The sequence below is a fragment of the Lepidochelys kempii genome, chromosome 22, assembly GCF_965140265.1.
Source record: "Lepidochelys kempii isolate rLepKem1 chromosome 22, rLepKem1.hap2, whole genome shotgun sequence".
NCBI lineage: Eukaryota > Metazoa > Chordata > Testudines > Cheloniidae > Lepidochelys > Lepidochelys kempii.
The window spans coordinates 14761364-14778946 of NC_133277.1; the positions used below are offsets into that span (position 1 = coordinate 14761364).

At 46.8% G+C, this 17583-nt stretch overlaps 1 protein-coding gene across 1 annotated transcript; it reads left to right on the forward strand.

Moving 5' to 3' along the window:
• The first annotated feature begins 621 nt into the window (after positions 1-621).
• Positions 622-17306, forward strand: PTS (6-pyruvoyltetrahydropterin synthase). The gene is made up of 6 exons (XM_073320809.1): positions 622-856; positions 3222-3301; positions 6834-6856; positions 8123-8179; positions 10755-10825; positions 11053-17306. Exons 1-6 carry the CDS (start codon positions 771-773, stop codon positions 11192-11194), a joined length of 459 nt encoding a protein of 152 aa, XP_073176910.1. The 5' UTR covers positions 622-770; the 3' UTR covers positions 11195-17306.
• Positions 17307-17583: the final 277 nt, after the last annotated feature.

A 17583-nucleotide genomic window follows, 5' to 3' on the forward strand; every position in this document is an offset into this window, starting at 1 on the left:
TTACAGGCCTGGATAGCAGGGTTGTATCGTCCCCGAGGAGCGAGGGGCGGGGTTCGAGGCGGGGGGGGCTCCCGAAGAGCGAGGGGCGGGGTTCAAGGCGGGGGGGTCCCCGAGGAGCGGGGGGCGGGGTTCAAGGCGGGGGGGTCCCCGAGGAGCGGGGGGCGGGGTTCGAGGCGGGGGGGGTCCCCGAGGAGCGGGGGGCGGGGTTCGAGGCGGGGGGGGGCCCGAGGAGCGGGGGGCGGGGTTCGAGGCGGGGGGGGCCCCGAGGAGCGGGGGGCGGGGTTCGAGGCGGGGGGGGTCCCCGAGGAGCGGGGGGCGGGGTTCGAGGCGGGGGGGGGCCCGAGGAGCGGGGGGCGGGGTTCGAGGCGGGGGGGTCCCCGAGGAGCGAAGGGCGGGGTTCGAGGCGGGGGGGGCTCCCGAAGAGCGAGGGGCGGGGTTCAAGGCGGGGGGGTCCCCGAGGAGCGGGGGGCGGGGTTCGAGGCGGGGGGGGTCCCCGAGGAGCGGGGGGCAGGGTTCGAGGCGGGGGGGGTCCCCGAGGAGCGGGGGGCGGGGTTCGAGGCGGGGGGGGTCCCCGAGGAGCGGGGGGTGGGGTTCGAGGCGGGGGGGCCCCCGAGGAGCAGGGCCGGAGCTCCGAGCTCCCACCTCCCCTGTGACCAGGCCCGCGGCGGAGGGAGGAGGGTGCCCCGGGATGCCCGGATGTGGGCCCCGTCCGCCCTCCCCGCGCAGGCGCCGAGCTGGCCGGTCCCCCGCTCCCCAGCCCCGCCGCTGCGATGCCGCCGCCCCCCGCCAGGCCCCCGGGCCGCACCGCGCGGGTCTCCCGCTGCCTCAGCTTCAGCGCCTGCCACCGGCTGCACAGGTGAGGGGCCCTGCGATCGGGGGCCGGGCCCCCACCCCCATCGCGCTTGGCCGGGGGGCCCCCACCCCCATCGCGCTTGGCCGGGGGGGTTCAGTCATTGCCAAGCTCCCAGCGAGGACGGCTGGAACAACGGGCTGAGGGGAGAGGCAAGGGGAGACCCCGCTCCCGCCATGGACTCGGGGGCCAGTGCCCCGGTCAGAAATCCCCCGTGCGTTGGGACGGGAGGCGTTTGTCATCACGGGGGAGCTGTCCCTGGTTCTTACTTGGGGCTCCTCAGTTCCTGTCCCATTTGGACAGGAGAGCCAGTTGCTCTCCGCCTGGGCAACGTGCCCAGCAGCCCAGCGATGTACCGGACCCAGAGTCCAGGCGGTCCCCCTGTCTAAGAGCTCACAGCCCACAAGAGGGAGACAGAGAAAATGGACCCCAGGCTGCAGCTCACTACGCCTCGCTCTCCCGGCTGCTGGGAAGGTGGGGTCGCTCCCTTTTCAACAGCCCCATGCGTTCTTATTTTTATTACAGTAGCACCTAGAGGCCTCAAAGATTGGGGCCCTGTTGTGCCAGACACAGTACATACACCTAGTAAAACAGTCCAGTCCCTGCCCCAAAGAGCTTACAGTCTGGTCATTGTTATTGCTAGAGGTGACAAAGGATAGGCGAAGAGAAGGAAAATACTGTAATCCATCTGTTTTCCTCACTCCCTCTCTCATCATCCTGCACATTTCTTCTGCCCCCTTTTGGGGGCTTCCTCCTGCCTCTCCTTCCCCCTTGCTATCTTGAGTGCAGCTTTCTCACCTCATGTTTTGGTTCTCTTCTCCCCCGTACCACTTGCCTGGATAATACTTTATATGCGCTTGTGCTCACCACACCACCCCTCCACCAGCAAAAGTGAAGTTGATGCAAGTCAGTTCAGATTCAGTACCATTCAATATCTTGGGAATGGCAGCAGTGAAGCTGGTCAGAGCACAGAAAATTCTCCTGCTCATGGAGGCTCTGGGAGTGGAGAGTGGGGGGAGAGAAAAAGGAGTGACTCCCCTTTCTTTCCGCAGCCTGCCCTCCTAAACAGGAACATTTTTAAACAACAGCAGAGTGCAATTGGGACAAGACTCTGGTTAGTTTCAAGACTGATGCAGGCAAACCTGATTCTGACCAGAATCTTGTCTATTTCACTCTGAGAAGCATGAGGTTTTTCATGGCTGGTAGATGAGAATAGCAGTAGCAAAGGCAGTTTTCAACCTCTGTCCCTGAGACCAAAAATCTAACTTCTTTGTTCAGTGGGCAGCTGTGGACTTTGATAGATTGTACTTTACACACTTAAGGTCAAATCACTTATTTCCCCAGCCATTATCTAAGATGCTTCATCTCCTGCTTTTCCTGAAGCAAAGGGGACTTGATGGTAAGTGGTGTCTTCTGTTTTCAAGCAAGATGTGAGTCACATGTTTCAGATATGTCCTTCTGCCTGGCCTACTCTGATCACCACCTGTCCATCCCTAGACTTCGCATCCTCTGGGAGACTTGTTGGTACAATGTGAAAGTCAGAAGGGATGACTGTAAACTTAGCGATGGTCCCACTGGTCTCTTAAATATCTCCGTGATCCTGGAAACTACAGCCTGCAATGTTTGTATTCAGAAACTAGGTGGTTCTGTTAGGCATCTGATCCCTTTTATAAACAGCTGGAAGTCATGTGGTGTTTCAAACTCTAATTGATACACTTTTCACAGTAGGAGTGGATACTTGGCAACAGTACACAGTACTGAGAAGTCAGGAGGCTACAATGAAACTATCAGCAGCATCCAAACTAATAGACCTCAAATCTCCTGACTGGGCTCCTTCAACTCTCCAATGCCATTTCTTTAGCCAGTAATGCTGTACAGAGTCAGTGAGAAATACAATACCTGGATGAATGTTCATTATAATAGAATAAAAAAAAATTAATAGTACCTCCCCAGTCTAATCCACCTGTTTGAAAAAGAGAAAGTGACTAGAGTACATTATTTTTACATTGGATTACTAGTACACACAGTAATTTATGAACTTTTAAAAAACAAATTACATAAAATGTTTAAGGATTCACCACCCCCTTTTCAGGGTGTGTTATAGACAAGGATAGGCTAAGAGTGCTGTCTTGGCCAATGAAAAATGAGACCACAAACTAAAAGGTGAGTGGAGAGCAAATCTTTCATACACAGGGCCTGGACTAACTCAGACAGTGGGTGCAGAATCTGAGTAGGCAGAGTCTGTGAATGAGATGTTTCTTTTGCTGTATCCATTAAGAAGATCGTGGGGAGCTAAAAACCAGTCCCAGTTGAAATGAAAACCTAAGTGTTTGCAATTGGCCCTCAAATGCAATTTTTTATTTTTTTACAGTAAGTCACTGAGTGATGAAGAAAACCTGAAACTCTTTGGGAAATGCAACAATCCAAATGGACATGGACACAACTATAAAGGTGAGGGGGCTGATTGGCCTGAGTGCTAATACTTATTCATCCAGCCTCGGAGAGAATTAGTTCACATGGTTGTATGAGAGAGACATTTGGACAGGATCTGCTCTTAGCCATGCTACCGAGAACACTTATGTAACTGAGAGCAGAATCTGGCCCATTTATTTTTTTGATGACAGAGGCTGCAAAGAGAAATAAGAGTGATCATCAACAGGAAACGGTCCAAACCACAAATCTGACTTTTAGGCCATTAAATAAAGAGTAAATCTTATTTTAAAATGCTACTAAATAAACCAAATCTGCTTATACTCAAAATGATAGTAAATCTTAATGGCGGTTTCCACTTGGCAAACAAATTTTTTCCAAAAAAAATACAAACCTTCTTCAAGAGATTGTCCACATAGATTCCATTCTTAGTGTGCATGGGCCCCATGAATGCAAGACTGGATCCTTTTGGTCAGATGTTTCTGTCAGGGCCATGCCTGCCCCCTAGGTGCCCTGACACCTCCTATCTGAGGGCATAAAGGACAGAGCGGCCCAGGTGTCCCTCAGTTTCTTCTGACTGCCCTTGACAGTGAGGCAGTACCTCTGCAATGTCTGCTTACTCTGTGTACTGTGTGATTTTCCTTAGCCTTGCATATAATAATTAGATAATAAAGTTAGTGTAATTAGTGTAATTTTTTCTTTTATATGCCCAATGGGCAAATATATAATGTTTTAGTTAACTTAGACCCCCCCCCCACTGCCCAACTGCCCCACAGAGAACTGGCATTACAGCGGAAGCCAAAGCACCAGCATTAAGGCCATTAATGATGGGCAATCCTGGTGCCTGCTCTCTCTGGGAGGAGGACATGTCCTGGAGCGATGTTCTGTCTGTCGTTCTTTCTCTGAGTGCACTCAGAGAGCAAGGGAGGTGCATCTGAAGCTGTTCCTTATGAGAGATCGATGCAAGTCTCCATGGACATGCAGAGGAGAGCTGCAGTCAGGGCTCAGCCATCAGGTCAGTCTCTCTCCGTTAGACCTATAATCCCACTCTGAGCTCCCAGGATGCATCCACTCAGAGGCCCCACTTGTCCATTACTTCATCTGCATTGACATCTGATGGGCAGAAAGGAGCAGTGCTCCAAAGACAAGCCCAGACACAGTTTGCTGTCCCTGAGACCTAGCAAACTGAGATCAAAGGGTCATCGGCCACATGACTCGTCATTCGTCCAAGGGCCATAGGCCTAAGAAGGCCCTTTCATGTGCCCTGGCACTGACTTCTGAGTCAGTTCATGCAGTGCCCTCTAAATCAACAACTACACTGCCCTCAGTACTGATCCTTCAGCACCACACTGAATGCTTTGGTACCTGGAGCCTCAGCACTGAGTGCCTCTGTGATTATATGCCCTGGTACTTTCCATCTTGGTACAGATTACCTTTCGTGTACCCAGTACTTGGCACTAACTATCCTGGCACCTAAACCATACATGGTGCCGAGTAACTTATTGGTGGGCCCAATACCAGAGTGACCTCTCCTGGAAAGATTATGGTGGTGACATCCAAGCCACCAGCTTTGAGTCACTGGTATACTGGGTTAGAGAAGTGTCCCTGGTACTGAACTGTCCTATATAGAGATGGGGCACACCTGACAGAGTGGCTTCTCCCTTGGAGGAGGTATGCTCCTTTTCATCCCCCCAGGTTTCAGTAATACCAACCAGATCAAATTAATGCCCATAAATGAGCAAATTCCATTTCCTCATTGGTTACCCAGGCTTCCAATGCATTGGGATATAGGCAATTAAAGAATTTCTTCTCTTCAGATCCTTTCGTTTCTTCTCAACATCTCAGTTTTGTGCTAAATGAGTACTCGTTTCTTCCCCCTTTTCACCCTCTTTTGTTATTAGTTTAATGCCCTAAAGCTAAATGGAGAAGGTTTTCGATTTGGGCATCTGTCTCCCTCAATGTCCACAGTCTCTGCAATATTGAATTATTTGCTAGCCCTGAAACAATCTGGACTTTCCGTCAGCTCCATAAGGGTCCATCTAGAAGCAATATCTGCTCCTCAACCTCCTGTCCAGGACCATATTAAATTTTCCTATGCTGCAGTGGCAAAATTCCTGAAGGGCCCTGTCTCAACTCAGAGCAACTGTACCTGTGTTCCCCTTCTGGAGTCCAGCAAGGGCACCCACTGCAGACTCCGAGCTCCTCAGCCATCAGCTCTCTCAGATAGGGACTCATATCTCTCTTCCTCTTGACTGGGTTTTTTTCCCAAGGCTGCACAGTTCGCTGCCAGCAGGCCAGTTTGTGCTTTCCTTCCACTCCAGAGGTTATGAACAACTGTAATAGCCAGCAGTGACAAGTCACCACACAGCTCCTTCTAAGCAAGCACATTTAATCTTAAAGTAAAAGCATTACAGCAAAAACAGATTAAAAACAACAAAAGAACCTGCATGCATGCTAAAAAGCTAACCAGAGATCACCCTGGCTCCCACAAGGGCTCTGGTAGGAATCAGTCCTTAAAACCCCAAAGTGAGGTTTTTCTGTGGTTAAAAGTTCATATGAGCCTTAGCTCAGAACGAGCACCCTCTCAGTAGCTCAGTCTTTCCTTTATACAGCCTGGGCCTTTGACCTTGAGATTCTGGGAACAGATAATCAGCAGACAATGGTCCTCTCCTCAGGCATAACTTCAAAAGGCTGGGGTTTTGCATAACCAGAAATGGGAAATTTGCATTCACCTCCCCTTAGAGATTCCCCAGGAAAACCATTTAACCCTGTCCCAAAAGTCTGTTCTTGTCAGGCACATTGTTCAATATAGTCCTTTGAAGTTCATACATTTCCCAGGGTTCACATCAGATCCCCCCCCCCCCCCATATGAAAGTTATGTACAAGCCCGGCCCACAGTCATACAGAACATTTGCATTTAATACAATGGACTCCAAAGATACTTAAACTTAATTTGATCCAGTGTTTCAAGGATACTGCAGGAAATTGCCATATCTAATGCATGTTTTCTCCCCAAGTGTTCTCTCCGTCTTGGGACATCACTGTAGAGTATTAGCAGAGCTGATAGGTCCTCTGGTAGTGTTCCCTCTACCACCTCTGTCTTTCAGATTGCCAGTGCAGGCTCTGCTGCTTGTTTGACAAGTGTCCCTGTATCTGACATTTGTTGGGTGGCTACAATCCTCACATTTACAAGATGCCATTCCTTAATAGAGGCTTCCAGATCAGATGCCTATTTTGGTAGGACTTTGCTGTGGAACGGTTGAGCCTGTCCCACCCTTTATATCCTCCAGTGCGGGATGCAGGCACAGTCCCAGTGGAAACTCCTGACCTAAAGAATCCAATCTTGTGTCCATCTTGGAAAACCACCATTATTGTAGGGTCAGTTACCGTTCTTTATACAGAGGATATTGTTTTAAACAGTAATGCTTCTGATGTTATTAACCCACCTCCTGGGGCTGATTAATGCTGTGTGCGCTCTCTGATCTGCTGCTAACATGATTTGTTCTCGTGTACATTGGATCACACTTATGACTTGGTGTTTTTCTTCCTCTAGTTGTAGTGACTGTGCGTGGAGAGGTAAGTGCAATCATTATTTCCTTCCTTTTTCCCTCTTGGAGGTATCAGAGTGTGGTTTCCGTGTGCAAATGCTGCAAATCATTAAAAAAACCCAAACCCTCTAGGTGTTTTCCTTTGTAGAATTGCTAAAAATCCTGCATTGCTTGAAAACCCTGTGTTCCATCAACTATAAAAAGGAAGATTTTCTGTAATCACGTGTGTGTGAGTGATGGGTCCAGTGAAGGCAGCTCTCCTTCTCATCCTGCCTCTCCCAAGGACATGCAGGAGGCCACATTTCAGCGCCAGTCTTGCAATGAGCTTCATGTGGCTTCGGGGGTCCACCCACACAGAGCTCATTGCAGGATCTCAGCCTTAGCTTCCACTCTCAGACTTGGATGGCCTCCATCCTGACCGAAAGCGGGGCTAAACTCTGTCCCCTGCAAAATGGTGGGAGGCCACAGTCCTGCACTTAGCTCTCAGCCAACTTGTTCCAGAGAGATCTGGGTCACAGAACAATTGCTTTTAATTTGTGGTTGCTGATTTTCGGAGTTAACATGAGAACAGCCATACTGGGTCAGACGAATGATCCATCTCACCCAGTATCTTGTCCTCTGACAGTGGCCAATGCCAGATGCTTCAGAGGGAATGAAAGGAAAAGGGCAATTTTGAGTGGTCCGTCCCCGGTCATCCAGTCCCAACTTCTGGCAGCCAGAGGTTCCTGCTAGACAGTCCTAGACAGGGGAACTGTGGCCATCAACCTACAGAACAGCAGTTAATTCAGGAGGAAGCCAGATTACCTATGCACTGTGGTTAGGCCCCACTGGTGCTCATGGCTTGTGCCTGACCCTTACTAGCTAGCAGTGGTGTGTCAGGTTGGTGAAACAACTGATTAAACCCTTGTTTCTGCCTACTGGGCTGCTTCTCTGTGTGGCTGATGGGCTCTGGTCAAGCACTGCTTAGTAACTATGTGTGCTGGGGAGTTTTCTTCTTGGTGTCGGCATTATGAACTTCACTGGTCTCTTGAGAGTTGTTGATACTCCATATATAGCTATTAAGGCGTGTTTTTCATGGCATTACATAAGTAGGGCTGAGGCTCAGAGAGTGTCTGATGGCAAAGAGAGATATTTTTCTCATGGGTCAGGATTCCTGAGTGCCCATTTTGGAAACTGCAGACACCAGGTGGTCTGGGTTTTTGCCATCTAAAGCTTTTGGTGGGATTGGTAACACAATTGGGTAGTGAGGGTTAGTAGATGTGCTCCTAATCTCCTTTCGCTCTTTGCCCTGTAGATTGATCCTACCTCAGGAATGGTTATAAACCTGACAGACCTGAAAGAATATATGCAGGTAATAAAACTTTGTTCCTGGAGCTCTCACATGGAAATCATCAATGGCACAATGGGCTAGTGAGGGCATGGAGAAGTGGGGAGTAGATACTGTTAGGAGTGGAGAATTAGGGAGTGGTTTATGAGCTAAAAATGCTTCAGCGCAGTGCCCTGTTGCAGTGTAATGTCCCCTGCTGGCCCCCACACTGGCCTGTGATGTGCAAGGTCTTGGACTTCCTCTCATCAGCTGCACAATGTGTTGCTGTCTCCCTCTAATAGTGCTTCCCTGGTACCTTCCTACTAACTCTGGGTACCTAGGACTCTCAGGAAAAGGCCACCATTGGCCTCAGTGACATTTCAGTTCCCAGTGTGTGTGTCTGGAATTGCTCCACAGACACAGAAGGACCCTTCCTAAGTCCCAGCAGGATGGTTAGAATCTGCCATTCATTGTGCCCCCTTGACATGCCCTATTGATGTAGCTACCAGTGTCATAGACTCATAGGACTGGAAGGGACCTCGAGAGGTTATCTAGTCCAGTCCCCTGAACTCAAGGCAGGACTAAGTCTTATCTAGACCATCCCTGACAGGTGTTTGTTCAATCTGCTCTTAAAAATCTCCAATGAGGGAGATTCCACAACCTCCCTGGGCAATTTATTCCAGTGCTTAACTACCTTGACAGTTAAGAAGTTTTTCCTAATGTCCAACCTAAACCTCCTTTCCTGCAATTTAAGCCCATTCCTTCTTGTCCTATCCTCAGAGGTTAAGAAGAACAATTTTTCTCCCTCCTCCTTGTAACAACCTTTTATGTACTTGAAAACTGTTATCATGTCCCCCCTCAGTCTTCACTTTTCCAGACTAAACAAACCCAATTTTTTCAATCTTCCCTCATACGTCATGTTTTCTAGACTTTTCATCATTTTTGTTGCTCTCCTCTGGGCTTTCTCCAATTTGTCCACATCTTTCCTGAAATGTGGCGCCCAGAACTGGACACAATACTCCAGCTGAGGCCTAATCAGAGCAGAGTAGAGTGGAAGAATTACTTCTCGTGTCTTGCTTACAACGCTCCTGCTAATACATCCCAGAATGATGTTCGCTTTTTTTGCAACAGTGTTACACTGTTGACTCATATTTAGCTTGTAGTCCACTATGATCCCCAGATCCCTTTCTGCCGTACTCCTTCCTAGGCAGTCATTTCTCATTTTGCATGTGTGCAAGATTGTTCCTTCTTAAGTGGAGTACTTTGCATTTGTCCTTATTGAATTTCAGATTGAATTTCAATTGTCCTGTTTACTTCAGACCCTTTCTCCAGTTTGTCCAGATCATTTTGAATTTTAATCCTATCCTCCAAAGCACTTGCAATCCATCCCAGCTTGGTATCGTCCGCAAACTTTATAAGTGGACTCTCTATGCCATTATCTAAATCACTGATGAAGATATTGAACAGAACTCGACCCAGAGCTGATCCCTGCGGGACCCCACTTGTTATACCCTTCCAGCATGACTGTGAACCACTAATAACTACTCTCTGGGAACAGTTTTCCAGCCAGTTATGCACCCACCTTATAGTAACTCCATCTAGCTTGCATTTTCCGAGGTTGTTTATGAGAAGGTCATGCGAGACAGTATCAAAAGCTGGTTTCAGAGTAACAGCTATGTTAGTCTGTATTCGCAAAAAGAAAAGGAGTACTTGTGGCACCTTAGAGACTAAACAATTTATTTGAGCATAAGCTTTCGTGAGCTACAGCTCACTTCATCGGATGCATACTGTGGAAAGTACAGAAGATCTTTTTATACACACAAAGCATGAAAAAATGGGTGTTTACCACTACAAAAGGTTTTCTCTCCCCCCACCCCACTCTCCTGCTGGTAATAGCTTATCTAAAGTGATCACTCTCCTTACAATGTGTATGATAATCAAGTTGGGCCATTTCCAGCACAAATCCAGGTTTTCTTCCCCCCCCACCCCCCTCCCAAGCCTTACTAAAGTCAAGATATACCATGTCTACTGCTTCCTCCCATCCACAAGGCTTGTTACCCTCTCAAAGAAAGCTATCAGGTTGGTTTGACATGATTTGTTCTTAACAAATCCATTATGACTGTTCTAGATTATTATTATCTTATAGATGTTTGCAAATTGATTGCTTAATTATTTGCTCCATTATCTTTCCGGGTACAGAAGTTAAGCTTACTGGTCAGTAATTCCCTGGGTTGTCCTTATTTCCCTTTTTATAGATGGGCACTATATTTGCCCTTTTCCAGTCTTTTGGAATCTCTCCTGTCTTCCATAACTTCTCAAAGATAATCACTAATGGTTCAGATCTCTCCTCAGTCAGCTCCTTGAGTTTTCTAGGATGCATTTCATCAGGCCTTGGTGACTTGAAAACATCTAACTTGTCTAAGTAATTTTTTAACTTGTTCTTTTCCTATTTTAGCCTCTGATCCTGCCTCATTTTCACTGGCCTGCACTATGTTAGATGTCTAATCACCACCAGCCTTCTTGGTGAAAACCGAAACAAAGAAGTCATTAAGCACCTCTTCCATTTCCACATATTTTGTTACTGTTGTTCCCCCCTCATGTCCTTCCTCTCTGCCCTCAGGAAGCCATCATGGAGCCACTTGACCACAAGAACCTGGATAAAGACGTGGCTTACTTTGCTGATGTTGTCAGGTGGGTAGAACTAGAATTGGTGCCAGGGTCCAGCCTGTGTTGTTTTATGGATAATAATGGGTGTCATGTATATTGTCTCGCACCAGTTCAGAGTTCCTTAATTCTCCAGGTGTCATTTAATTTAAGTTGATTGACTACCTCCCCATCCTCTCTCTCTATCATCCATCATTATATGCGTGTGTGCCTTGACTGCTTCATGTCTAACTTCAGCCCTGTTTCCCCTGCAGTACAACTGAGAATGTGGCAGTGTACATCTGGGAAAACCTCCAGAAGCGCCTGCCTGCAAGGACTCTTTATAAAGTCAAAGTGTATGAAACGGACCAGAACATCGTTGTGTACAAGGGGGAAGAGACGACTCCTGAGAAATGAAATTCAACTCAGCTGATCACAGCCTTCTGAGGAATTAATCGAACCAGTATATCAATGGAGTATACACCATGGTGTATCTGTGACATGTAGACAGTGATTTTGTAGTGTTTATTTTTTTAATATAAGGTCATTTTTAGGTAATTAAAGACAATTATTGTGGCAAGCTAATGAGGTTTTCTATTTAATTTGGGGGTCTCAGAATTTGCTGGCCTCTTGTTTGGTTTTAATCAAAACAGTCCTGTTCTGCAAACCAAAACCACCCAGGTGATGTGAAATCCTTGGAGTCTTCTGCCCGTGTTGAGTAAGGCTGTGCAGCTCTCTCTCTCTCTCTCTCTCTCTCTCTCTCGGAAATGTACAAGCTAAACATGTACCTGTCCCGCTGGGATTTGATTATGGGTTTTTAATGGCCATGGGGTATTTTTTTGATGAAGAAGTGGAGACTGAGAAAAGACTTTCTCCCCTTTTTGTGCTGCAGGCCCACTCTTCCCTGTGGCTGGATTCTTTGTTTTCTCCGTAAGATAAGGGACTGGCGGTAGTGGTGAGCGTAACTGTTTTTTGCTTTGTTTCTCCTATGCCATAGGCTGGTTCTCAGTAACACTTTGATCTAAGACAACTTGGGGTTTCATGAAAACTGGCTGCTATAAACCACAAGGTCAGAGAATGCTTTTGTTTGTATAATTGTGCTGCTGATAAAGTTTTGCTAGCCAATGCCAGCCTGCAGGCCTGCTGCATGCTGCTCTATGGTGAAGCGAGGAGGCAGAGCTGGAGGGGAAAGGAAAACGCTGTTACCCATTTTGACCTGAATAGTTAGCCGAAATTAAGGGTCTAGCAAGTTGTTTCTGCTAGATGGAGAAATTGATGGTAGAGTTGGGTATTTCTTTGGTGCAGGGCTGTTTATTTACAATGAAGGTACATAAAATGCAGTTTCTCTGAACACAGCAGGAATCAAACAGCAGGAGGCAGTTTCTTTGCTCACAGTTCCAAGCCCCTTTCCAGCCAGCACTTAGCCTAAAAGTTCTCTCTCTCTTTGTCTCAGGGTCAAGCTACCAGTGCTTCTATGGCTGTCTCTTTGGCTTTTTGTGCCTCTCTCCCAGTTCTCTACTGGTTTTTTGCTGCTTTTCTCACACATACAGACACACTAATCAGTGCCCTAGCCCCCTGCATTTACTAGATCAGTCTCCACAGAAATCCCATGGGCCAAATGGTTCAGCTTCTACTCAAGCTTTGCCATGTGCCTGTGTTTTAAGCAGTGGCTCTGGTCCATATAGGAGCCCTGGTCCAAGCTGTGTCGCAGACCATGGGCCCAATTCATTGTTGCCCTCAGCTAGGGACAAAGGGGTGACAGGGCAGGTGTAAGCTCCCACCTCACCCCAGGGTTATCTCTGATACAATGGACTTTTATGCTCTGCAATAGCCTCCAAAGTAAGGCATGTGCTAAAATGCACCATATGGATGGCAGGCACGTGTCAGGGTGGACCTGCACCCGAGCAATTGTGCACCCTTACAAAGCCTCATGGGGCCTATTTCAGCAGAGGCACAAGGTAGGGCTACCCTGGGCTGCACTAGTCTGCAGCAATCCCTGAAATGTGGAGGTGCAAACTACCTCCCTTCTGTCCCTGCATCAGCACAGAGATGTATCAGGCTCCATGTGTATACAGAGGGATCCCTTTCCCTGTTGCTGGAACTCAACGCAAATGCACCAGTTACACAACACCAAGTGATGAACAACTCACTCCGTGGTGATACAGAGAGCAGTGGGAATAAGACCAATGCTGAGACACTTGACTAATGAGTTTGGAAATCAGGGCCTGCTGCCTTTTGTCTGGCATTTATACCATACCAAGCACACCGGTATCAGAGGGCCAGCTATCTGTAGCAGTCTGCTGGTGAATTCTGCAGCAGAGTCAGGTAAATGACTTTTTAAATAAGATTTTTATCAAATTAGATATGAACATATAATTTATTTATTTTAAATATCAAATTCAATTGTAGGCTGTCTGTGCCTTTTCAGTGTGCCGTTTTTGGCTAGTGCAGAGCTGCCTAGGAGGAGGTGGAAGCTTGTGATGGGCTCAGATACATGGTGGGGGCCATTCGTGCACAAAAGGTAGGGGAAAGTTGGAGGATTTGGCAGCTGGGTGTAGGGAACAGTTGGGGTTTTGAGCACCCAGGAGTCACAGTCTCTGTATAAGTGACTTCACTGATCTTTTAATTCCATAAGGCGGCTGAATGCCACAGGGATGGGCCGAGCTCTGTAAACATAAGGCTAGATGCTCTGTTTCATTTGAACATGGGGACATCTGCCTGGTCTCCATTGTAAAGAAGGATCTGCTGGCTTTAGGACCAGGATGTGGGGTCAGGTCACGTGTCAGGATTAAATTGGATAGGGAGGAGGCAGCTAATTCTTGTGGATTGTGTTGGAGCTGACTTGAAATAGGAGGGGCCTAAACACCCAGTTGCCCATCACCTCTCCCTACCCACCCCAATTCACCCACAAAGATGAAGAAGGCACTCTAGCCTGATGTTCCTGCTGTGATGATCTGCAGTGAGTTGGCATCTTTATCCTCAGGCTTCAGAGTCAACATGGCCTTGTAGAGGAAAGGAGCATGTGGCATGTCTTAGGGCTGTTGCTTCAGGCTGTCTCTGTTGCAGACTCAGAGCCAGTGCTGCATTTGGTCACTGTGCTTCATTGTGGCTTTTAGTGCGTCAGGAGTGTTTTTTGCAGCATCACGGAACGTGCAGGATAAGTCAAGAAATCAAGTGCATACTGTGAAAATGAAGCAGCAATACACATAGCATCAGCTGGGGGACAGTTACCACAGAGCAGTTGTTTTCAACCTTTGGTCTGCAGGCTGTGTCTGAGGGGTCCCCAAAAGATTTAGACTGAAAACTGACTGAGCAGAATTCAACTGTAGATACAGACACTAGATTTCCAAAGAGGCCCATACCTCCATTCGACATTTTTTAGGGGTTCGCATATGAAAAAAGGTTGAAAACCACTGCCATACAGCTACTGTTTGTTGTTCTGGGGCCTTCAACTATATCTGTTACCACCCCACAAAGGACGTGGGTTATGTCACTGCGTAGCTCTATGGAGAGATAAGGCGGGTGAGATGATATCTTTTATTGAACCAGCTTCTGTCTGTGAGAGAGACACGCTTTGGAGTCTACACACAGCTTTTTTTCAGGTCTGGGAAACGTACTCGGAGTGTGACAGCTAAATACAAGGTGGAACAGGTTGTTTAGCATAAATAGTTAACACATATTTCAAGAGACCATTCAACTGGGTAACACCTCTTCAGTCACAGGAAGAAAAACAAAAAGGGGTGGGGGCTAGTGGTTTATAAATGGTTGTACTAAACCACAAATCCAGTGTCTTTGCTAAATCCATGATTTCTAGGCCTGGTCTGCACTAGGAAAGGTGGGTTTAACTACATCACTCAGGAGTGCCAAAAATCCACACCACAAAGTGAGGCAGTTAGTGAGCACGGAGTGAGCACTAGGAGGATGGGAGAATTCTCCCATCAATCTAGCCATCACCTCTTGGGGAGGTGGAGTACCTGTGCTGATGGGAGAAGCCCTCCTGTTGGCGTAGATCTTCACGGAAGCACTATAGCAGTGATGCTGCTGCATCATTTTAAGTGTAGACAAACTCTCAGTGTCTAGCAAAGTTATGAATTTAAGCCTCCAGGCTTGTCTTTTGAAGGTGTTGTGGTTTCCTTGGGGGATGAGGACTCAGAGGTCAGACATGGAGTGATTGTATTGTGAAAAGTGTTTGCCCACGGGTGACAGGGTGTTTTTGTCTTTTATCATTTTTCTTTGTGAGTTCACCTGAGAGCATAGCGATTGTCTGGTTTCACCCACATAGTTGTTACTTGGGCATCTAGTGTACTGGATGAGATACACCACATGTTTTGATAGACATGTGTAGGACCTGTGGATCTTGAAAGGTGTGTTATGGGGAGTATTGATCATCATAACAGTTGAGATATGTATTCAAGTTTTGCATCTATTGTTATGGCAGGGTCTGATGCCGCTCTGAGTTGGTGGGTCCTGGTCTGTTGACAGCTTGAATCTGATGATGAGCTTGGAGAGGCTGGAGGTTGTTTGAAGGCCAGAGCGGAGGTTCAGGAAAGATTTATTTCAGGATGTGGTCCCCATCGACTTTGGGTTGTAATTGTTTAATAACACCCTGTATGGGTTCCAGTGTGTAGTGGTAGGGGACAACAAGGGGTGTGTGGTCAAAGGGGGTTTTATTTCTGTATTGAAGCAGGTTTCCTTGGGGTATTTGGGTGGCCTGTTCCATGATACGATCTACTTCTCTGGTGGAATGTCTTTGTTTGAGGAAGGCAGTTTTAAAGTGTGTTAAGGTGCATTGCTATGTGACATTTCCTTTATCACATGAAAATTAGTCTAAATGGCAGCAAGAGTGATCAGAAAATACGATCAGGAAGAGATTTCGGATAGTTCACAAGTACAGTTTCAAAATGAGGTGAGATGGGGCAATCATTCGATAGTCAAACACAGAAATATGTGTACCACAAAGGAATAATAAATCAAAATGAGTTAGAAAGGTTTAATGAGGCTTATCTAATATTTAACCTTGACCTCAGTTTAACACGTGGAGGGTGAGGGGCCCTTTTATGCCCATCAGCTATGCTAAACCTGGTATTCATAGTCATGAAAAATACCTAGACTGCTTCCTTGTAAGCTGTAACAGCTTAAACAGAGCAAGAACACAGCTGTGTACGATGCCCCTGCCTGAGCTGTTTTTGCTCAGCTTTCCTGCTGGGCCTCTATCAGCTGCAAAGGAGCAGGGGCTAGGAGAGGGGGAGAAAGGAATTTTCTCCTCCATTGTTCAATTTTGGCAGAGAGAAAACTCCCATTATCAGAGCTCCCTTGCGTATTTCGCTCCTAGTAAAGCTGCCACATTAGGGTGTAACTGGCTGCAAATTCATGTCAGCACCATGCAGAGGGAGAGCGTTCTGCACCCATTGGCCTTATCAAATGAATTGAGTTTTTCTCAAATGTTGTTTCCTTTGAAGCTGCACCTCAGCCAGCACCTTTCACTGTGGACTGTGGCTAGAAAAGGGGTTTGCAATACAGCTGCAGTTCTTGCCAGTCTGATGCAGTAGGGTAATGGATTGTTCTCATTTGCTGCCAGGGAGGTCACTGTGACATAGCTGGGCAGGATCAGAACAGCCATTAAGCCTTTGATGATTCACAAAGCCTTTCTGTTTCTCAGAACCCTGCAGAGACGAATGCAAAACATGTGATACCTTTTTCAGACTGCTAATGAAGTTGTTGATATCTCCCACAAATACTTTAAAGGAGATTGTAAATGCCCTGGGCCCCTGGAGATTTACATATGACAAAGCAGGGGTTCCTATAACCCTGCCATTAAATGAGATCCAGGAAGGGCATATGTTATCTTTTACTTTCAGGTCACCTGTGTGTGTTTATGATTGTAATGGGAGACTAACAGTGCTGTCCAAAGTCGAGCAAAGTGAAGGCGTGTGTTCGACAAAGTTTCCCTAATTTAGCTCTGTGGATGCATGTTAGTCCTGACCTGCAGCCCTCCTGCTCTTCCAGTCCTGCCTCATTTCTCCAGCAAGTTTTGCCTATAGTCTACCAGCCAGATCTAAAAGGGGCTTATTAATGACTTAGTGTAACCTATCAGCTAGAAAAATGTCCTTGCTACCACATTGTTAGGGACACAGCTGGTGGTCATCACCAGGGTGGGTATAGATGTTGGAAGTGGTGCTGTTTTATTACAGCATGTAATGTTTGATTGTTCTGGGACAGCCAAACTGAAAAAAAATCATAAAATCACAAAAAGAGTCATAATTCAAAGAAACGTAGTCTAATTTTGACCAAAATTGGCAAATGGTTTCTAAATGCAAATGATAATGCACTTATATACTCAAAATAGAACAGTTTTGGAAACTTTGGGAAATATTTAGCCCCAGGAGATATATTTTATGCATTTTCCTGTATTTTTTTCCCTTTGGTTAAAACAAAAGTCTGTTATCACATGACACTATGAGATTGTTCATACTTTATAATACATCAAAGTATCTGTCATTATTTATATAAAGGAGTGATTTGAGAAAAAGTTTTTCTGTCTGCTATTTTATGAGTATTGGCTACTGTGGAATCATTCCTTCTCTGGCAACTGATGTTAATACAGCGTACCCCATGGTGAAATATTTTCAGGATATGTTCCACTCTCTTGGCCAAGACAGCTTCATCATGCAGGACATAGCTCCAATCTATTGCAAAGCACAATTGATTAAATGAAACGCAGGTATCAAAGCAACACTCTTGTCTGTTAAAGCTGTTCCACTTTAGTTAAGTGCAATATTCCCTCAATAAGTGCACTGGTTGGGTTA

Coding starts and splice junctions, on each gene's coding strand:
- PTS (XM_073320809.1), top strand. CDS start 771: ATGCCGCCGCCCCCCGCCAGGCCCCCGGGCCGCACCGCGCGGGTCTCC. Junction 857..3,221: donor GCCTGCCACCGGCTGCACAG/GTGAGGGGCCCT, acceptor ATTTTTTTACAG/TAAGTCACTGAGTGATGAAG. Junction 10,826..11,052: donor TACTTTGCTGATGTTGTCAG/GTGGGTAGAACT, acceptor TTTCCCCTGCAG/TACAACTGAGAATGTGGCAG.